Source organism: Engystomops pustulosus, chromosome 1 (genome assembly GCF_040894005.1).
Source record: "Engystomops pustulosus chromosome 1, aEngPut4.maternal, whole genome shotgun sequence".
NCBI classification, from domain to species: Eukaryota; Metazoa; Chordata; class Amphibia; order Anura; family Leptodactylidae; genus Engystomops; species Engystomops pustulosus.
The window spans coordinates 144,801,427-144,809,266 of record NC_092411.1 but is presented as its reverse complement, the minus strand read 5'-3'; the positions used below and the strand labels follow the sequence as shown (position 1 = coordinate 144,809,266).

At 40.4% G+C, this 7,840-nt stretch overlaps 1 protein-coding gene across 3 annotated transcripts in view; it reads left to right on the top strand.

Moving 5' to 3' along the window:
- Nucleotides 1-390: 390 nt before the first annotated feature.
- LOC140090359 (coiled-coil domain-containing protein 17-like) overlaps nucleotides 391-7,840 on the top strand; it is a 52,507-nt gene continuing 45,057 nt past the window's right edge. For 2 of the 3 annotated variants that reach the window (XM_072126546.1, XM_072126545.1), the window contains exon 1: nucleotides 391-781. In XM_072126546.1, coding sequence (XP_071982647.1) covers nucleotides 647-781 — 135 coding nt within the window. In that variant the 5' untranslated portion in view covers nucleotides 391-646. The remainder of the gene's footprint in view (nucleotides 782-7,840) is intronic. The other variant, XM_072126544.1, reaches the window with a different exon arrangement.

The following is a 7,840-nucleotide window of genomic DNA, read 5'->3' as shown; positions in this document are numbered from 1 at the left end:
AGCCACTTACCTTAAATGAATCTTACGGCAGAAAATACAGATATAGAACTGTCGGAAGGAGCCACAATTAATCAGAAAGTGAAAATACTGAGACTTCAGACCCCCCTCTCTGGAGAAGTGAGGTGAGGTGCATATGTGGATGGGCCAGTGGTGAGTGCACCACAGTGCTCATTAGCATCAAGAATAAGATATGTCTGAGATGTTACAAATGTTCTGAACAACAATATTTCTGTGTTTCCATAAGCTCAGATGTGGTGGTAGTATCCTTTTAAACTTATGATCCTCACAAGGAGTTGCATTGTGCAATTTTTAAACGTACCTGTAGATGTTGCTCTTGAACCTTTTTTATTTCTGGAGCTGTGGCTTTGAGATAAGCAGTGAGAGGCTATACACAAACACAGGTTGCCATCCAGCTATTGTTACAACAGTGGGGAGAGGTCAGCTAATCTCAGCAACTGGGACGCCACCGCAAGCAAAGGATATGATCTAATTCAGCACTATTTTATTTTAAAGAATATATTTCACATTTTTGAATACTGTTGTTTAACAAAAACATGGGACACATCAACAACTGAGACCAGAAGAAAAACCGAGAAAACAGATGAATGAAACTTTTATCGATTGAAACAAACCTGCCACTGCTGAGATGACAGACGTGTTACGATGCCCAAGTTGCTATATGACTTTCAAATCCTCATTATTACTGCAAAAGCACAGGGAAAAGTTCTGTATTGGTGGAGACATTGGCAAAGTGAGAGAAACACATACTCCACAGGATATGGTAAGTTTTCATCTGGCATTTTCTCTTTTTAGTATTAGTCATATGCTGATAAATCTTAAGAATACAATATGTACTATACCAAACAAACAAAATAATTTATGAGTTTTCTCTCAGTGGCGTTTAAATGTCATGTCCAAGAAATCAAAACAGAACTATATAGTGGTGTTTTTTCATAAATCTGATGTTAAAGTTAAAGTCTGTTTGCCTGCTCCATTATGCAGTTAAGAGTGTCCCTGATAAAGCATAAATACAACAATAATGTTGAACATTTATTAAATGGAGAATACCACTAACTCGCACATAAGGTCATGCAAACAAAACTCTCTGTATTTTATGTCTTAAGAACTTTTACTTTCAACTGTGCATCAGGCTTAAGATGCTCCTACACATAAAAGATATCTGGATGTTTGAATGATGTGTATGGGGAGATCCCCACTATCCCCTAATACAGTGGTGGCGAACCTATGGCACAGGTGCCAGAAGTGGCACTCATAGCCCTCTCTATGGGCACCCGCGCCATCACCCCAGCGCAGAGTTTACTAGACAGGACTCAAGGCCTCTTGCAGTCCCAAGCAGCCCAGGACCCTAGAACGAAGCTACAATGATAACCAAAGCTTTGTCTCCTTCTTTCTACTGTACTGGTGTCCTCAGGTGCCTATACAATTTAAACATGTCACAGAGCAGGGAGTAATAAGCTACTGTTTAAATTGTCGCATCGTCACTTTGCGAAAAATATGTGGGTTTTGGATGTAGTTTGGGCACTCGGCGTCTATAAGGTTTGCCATCACTGCCCTAATAGAATTATAGGAAAAGATAAGGAAAGAATGATAAAGCATGATGGAATTTACATTTTTTAATGTACCAAGTTGTATTATTATAAGTATTACAACTGTCAAGGAGAAGCCAATTTAGGTCAGATTTTCAATTATATCATGACAAAAGTCTTCTGTAATTTTGCACCAGAAACCATCTCACTATCTAAATTAAAGATTTTGGTGCATTTTTCATGTATATGTCAACAAATTAGACATATAACTTTAGACTTCGGATTCTTAAACTTAGCTAGATTTACCATCCATCATCAAACACTTTGATAAGTCTGACGCACCTTAACACTGTCAGGTCTAATTTTGACAACTGCCATACACATAAAGCAGCTGACAACATGCAAAAAAAAAAGTGTGATTTATCTGAACATCTTTATCTATTGTTCCATAAGCCAGTTCTCATGATATCTATACACAATTGTTGGTGCTTTTTGTAGTAGACAGGCCTCGTCACATGCACTCGTACCAGTCTGAGGCTATATGCACACGAATGTGTGGGCGACCAGCCGTAGCCTAGCAGGAACACAGCCGAGCCATGGAGAGGAGGAGGGGGGACCCTTCCCATCCCCATAGAAATGCACAGAGCATGGCGCCATAACACAAAGAAAGATAGGGCATGTCCTATCTTATCCCCGTGTACAGAGCGGTACAGTGCTGTATGTGTGCTGCAACATATGTGTGGCCATTTCATTCTTGTGGTTGTACTTACGCCCCCCATACGATAGTGTGAATGGGGCCTAGCAGTACCCCATATGCAGTAAACAGTTATCCACTGAATGTTCTGACACCTTTCTATCATTAATTGTGGAATCCAGTCACACTGTTGTGATTTAGCAGTTTTATTTAGAAGTGCAAAATATATAACGTTTCGGTCAAACCTTGACCTTCGTCAGATACTGCAAAATATAGTGGTACATTGGTAAGTAAGTGTCAACAAGAAGTGCAATTGAACATCAAAAATAGAGGTGTCATATCAGTAGATACATATATATATATATACATTGTATACAGAAATTACAAAACATGGGTACATGTTTGATACAAATATAGGGTATAACATGGGTATTAGGGAAGAATATACAATGGCTGGGGTCAATCAACATCCATGTTGAATATATCTGGTCTAGTATCCCCTTCATATGTGGAGATTCCCAGGGGAGAGAAGGAAAGCGATTTTTGAAACAAGGTCTAAGTTGGTTAGTAACCAGTAGTACCAACAATGCTCCTGTAAAAAAATAAATAAGCGAAAATAAGTCTTACCACTTCAATGGTGTGAAGAATGTGCAATGCTGCTGTGCAGGCGAGTAGCGCTAAGGGAACCGGCGGGGAGTCCGCTCTGTGAGGAAGGAGCGCTAAAGGTAGCAGCCACGAGTGAAGTTTAAATGCTATGGATGAAACCGCGTCCTAGCGCGGGCACTTCCGGTTTAGACCGGAAGTGCGTCATCGTGTGCGTTCCACCGCAGGATCGCGGTGGAACGCATACCACGATTGGAGCATGCGCCTTAGTGAGTAGTAAAGGAATATTTCTTGATCATGTGCTGGAGAGGCGTAGGTTAAATCGCTCATAGGAGAATAGCATAGGAGGGTTAGTAAATTGGAGATGGGCATGTAAAGAGAGAGAAAGGAAGAGAGTATATATGGGAAATGACTTATATCAAATATGTCATAGGGAGAGAGGGAGAACAGGAGTATGGAAAAGATTATAGTGCAGAGGTGAATACATAGAATTTTGTCACATTCCAACATATAGTACATATATTGTAGTTATACGATACCATGTCGTTGGTACAAGAGTGGTATGTTTTTTTCAACGTCTCTGTAAGGGAATTAAAATGATGACATATTAATAAAGCTTTAACAGAAACTTTGTATATTATAGTCCCTGTTGAGTCCTTTGGGTGATAATGTCTCTAACGTATGAATCCAGTAGGATTCACGTTTTTTGAGAATTGTAACTCGGTCCCCGTTGCGTCTCGGGGTCCCTACTTGTTCGATTATTTGAAATTTAAGTTGGTTGATTGAATGTTTAGCCTCAAGAAAATGGGCAGGTACTGGTAGTAGAGTGTTCTTGAGTCTGATTGTGGATTTATGTTTAGAGATTCTTTCTCTCACAGGTAAAGTTGTCTCTCCCACATATGCAATGCCACATGGGCATTTAATCAAATAAATTACAAAATCGGAATTGCATGTAAAAAAATCGTGTATCGGGTATCGTTTACCGGTTTGAGGGTGCGTGAATGTTTCACCCTTCTGGACATTATTACATTGTGCGCATCTAAGGCACGGGAAAGTGCCCTTTTTCTGAGTCCTCAAAAAAAGTTGTTTTGGCATTCTGACTCCTGAGCCTATGTCTGCTTTGACTAACTTGTCTCGCAAGTTATCAGGGCGTTTAGAGCATGGCAGGAACGGTTCTTTGAATTCTTGGACATTAGGATGTCCTTTTTGTAGGATTGGCCAGTGTTTACGTATGATTTTATGGATTTTAAATGAGAATGGGTGATATATATGTACAAATGGTATCCGTTTTATGGAAGTTTTGTCAGGTCTGGGAGGTTTTCTTTTGTATTTTGTCAGCGTATCGAGTGGGTATCCTCTTTGGGAGAATTTTTGTTGCATTTCTTCTAATCTGATGTCAAGAATTTCGGGTTTGCTGACTATTCTCTCTAGTCTTTTATATTGAGAAATGGGGAGTGAGTTTTTAGTAGCTTTGGGATGGCAACTAGTGAAATGGAGGAGATTGTTACGGTCCGTGGGTTTGGTATATAGGTCTGACCATAGTGACCCATCTGGTTCTTTGATGATCAATGTGTCGAGAAAATTAATTTGATGTTCGTCACTGTGTAGGGTGAATTGTAACTCTGGCCATACTGAGTTGAGATCGAGTAAAAATTCTTGTAGGGAGTCCAATGTGCCCCCCCATATGCAGAACACGTCGTCGATATAGCGTTTCCAAACTTGGCAGTGGGTTGAAAAGAGATGGTTGGGATATATATAAGTCTCTTCAAAGAAAGCCATGTATGTGTTCGCATATGGGGGTGCTACATTGGACCCCATAGCTGTGCCCTGACGTTGAATGTAAAAGGAGTCCTGGAACATAAAGTGATTTTCGGTCAGTACTATTTCCAATAGTTCAAGACATAGGTTAATTACATTGGTGGGGTACGTGGTTCGTTTGAGTAACTCATTGACAGCTCTAATGCCTTTGTCATGGGCTATAGAGGTATAGAGGCTGTTCACATCTAGGGTGACCAAGAGATCTGTGGGATTGATCTTATTGATGTCTTTGATAAGATCGAGGAAATTATTTGTGTCTAGAAGAAAAGATTTCGTCGAATGTACTAGCGGGGTGAGGATCTTTTCGAGAAAAATAGATAGTGGTGACAGTATGGATTCGGTGGAAGCGACTATAGGTCTACCTGGAGGTTTATTAAGATTTTTGTGGATTTTAGGGAGGGTATAAATTACCGGAATGATGGGTGTTTTTTTAGTTAGAAAGGTTTGGGTTTGGAGGTCAATGGTGCCTAACGAGAGGTGTTTAGTTAGAGTGTCTTTAATTCTTTGACTGATCCTGGTTGTGGGGTTCTTAGTTAATTTCTCATAAACATTGGTGTTATTGAGCTGTGAATGAATTTCTTGGATGTAATCTGTTTTATTCTGGATTACTATTGCTCCGCCTTTGTCGGCTGGTTTTATGACAATGTCTTTTGATGCAAGGAGATTTGATAGAGCCAGTTTGTCTGTGCTGGTCATGTTGTTGGGTGCGTGTAGTAGGCCTGATTGGATGTCTTGTCTGAGTTGTATGACCTCTCTGTCGACTATGTTGATAAAGGCTTCTACGCTATGTGACCCTTTGGGTGGCATGTATTGACTTTTGTTTTTAAGTCCTAATGGTGATAGGCTTATTAGAGAATTGGATTCCCTATTCTGTGGAATTGAATTTTCAAAGTGTGTTTTAAGGCGTATGTTCCTGTAAAATCTCTGTAGGTCCATCTCAAGATCAAAGGTGCTGAATTTATGAGTGGGACAAAAAGATAGGCCCTTTTGTAATAGTGATATTTCGGCTGGACTGATTATTTTGGAGGAAATATTAACAACTAATGGGGTTTCCCTACCTGGGACCGAGTTGCCATCGTTGCCGTGTTTCCTCTTGTGTTGCCCCCTCCGCGTCTTCCTCTTCCGTGGCGTTCTTGTGTTGTTCCTAAAAAAGAAGAAGGTTGATTGTGGACCTGAGGTTCTCCCTCGATGCTTGAGGCCGAGGAGTTGGCTGATGATCTGTAGTTTCTTTGCCGGGAATATGCTTGAAAGTTGTCCTGCCATCTGTAAACTCTGTCGTTGAGGTAGTCCTCAGCGTCTCTGAAAAACTTTTTCCTTTTCTTGTTCTCTGTTTCTTTCTTGAAGGTGTCTAGGTAGTTGTTCACTTTAGTCTTGAGTGTGGTGAAATCTTCTGAAGGTAGGGTATTCTGCAATTGTGTTTCAATATTTTTAACTTTATCTTCTAGATTCGTAATTTCTTTGTGTAAGAAGTCGATTGTTAGAGTTATCAGATCTAAAGAACACTTGTTTAGGATCTGTTCGTACCGAGAACAATATTCCTTGTTATCCTTGAAAAAGGTGGGACGTAGTGGGACTCGTAGTCCCCTCGGGATTCTTTGAACTCGTAGGTACTCCGAAAGAGTGGCACAATGGAGTTGGGAGTTGAGTAATTGTTTGGAGGATTGTTCAAGATCTCTGGACTTGAAATCGTTTGTGGGGATTTGTAGGAAGTCGGTTGGTAGTTGTGACTGGGCTAAAATCTCAGCTACCTCTTCTTGATTATATGAGAATATCGGTAATGACATGTTCTGCGGGTGCTGGTAGTCGTATGGGTAACACACTTTTGTCTAGGAGTCGTACCGCACACCGGGCTGTATTCGTTTCAGGTGCTCTGGATAGGGACCCAATCCCATATATACATAAATTGTGGAATCCAGTCACACTGTTGTGATTTAGCAGTTTTATTTAGAAGTGCAAAATATATAACGTTTCGGTCAAACCTTGACCTTCGTCAGATACTGCAAAATATAGTGGTACATTGGTAAGTAAGTGTCAACAAGAAGTGCAATTGAACATCAAAAATAGAGGTGTCATATCAGTAGATACATATATATATATATACATTGTATACAGAAATTACAAAACATGGGTACATGTTTGATACAAATATAGGGTATAACATGGGTATTAGGGAAGAATATACAATGGCTGGGGTCAATCAACATCCATGTTGAATATATCTGGTCTAGTATCCCCTTCATATGTGGAGATTCCCAGGGGAGAGAAGGAAAGCGATTTTTGAAACAAGGTCTAAGTTGGTTAGTAACCAGTAGTACCAACAATGCTCCTGTAAAAAAATAAATAAGCGAAAATAAGTCTTACCACTTCAATGGTGTGAAGAATGTGCAATGCTGCTGTGCAGGCGAGTAGCGCTAAGGGAACCGGCGGGGAGTCCGCTCTGTGAGGAAGGAGCGCTAAAGGTAGCAGCCACGAGTGAAGTTTAAATGCTATGGATGAAACCGCGTCCTAGCGCGGGCACTTCCGGTTTAGACCGGAAGTGCGTCATCGTGTGCGTTCCACCGCAGGATCGCGGTGGAACGCATACCACGATTGGAGCATGCGCCTTAGTGAGTAGTAAAGGAATATTTCTTGATCATGTGCTGGAGAGGCGTAGGTTAAATCGCTCATAGGAGAATAGCATAGGAGGGTTAGTAAATTGGAGATGGGCATGTAAAGAGAGAGAAAGGAAGAGAGTATATATGGGAAATGACTTATATCAAATATGTCATAGGGAGAGAGGGAGAACAGGAGTATGGAAAAGATTATAGTGCAGAGGTGAATACATAGAATTTTGTCACATTCCAACATATAGTACATATATTGTAGTTATACGATACCATGTCGTTGGTACAAGAGTGGTATGTTTTTTTCAACGTCTCTGTAAGGGAATTAAAATGATGACATATTAATAAAGCTTTAACAGAAACTTTGTATATTATAGTCCCTGTTGAGTCCTTTGGGTGATAATGTCTCTAACGTATGAATCCAGTAGGATTCACGTTTTTTGAGAATTGTAACTCGGTCCCCGTTGCGTCTCGGGGTCCCTACTTGTTCGATTATTTGAAATTTAAGTTGGTTGATTGAATGTTTAGCCTCAAGAAAATGGGCAGGTACTGGTAGTAGAGTGTTCTTGAGTCTG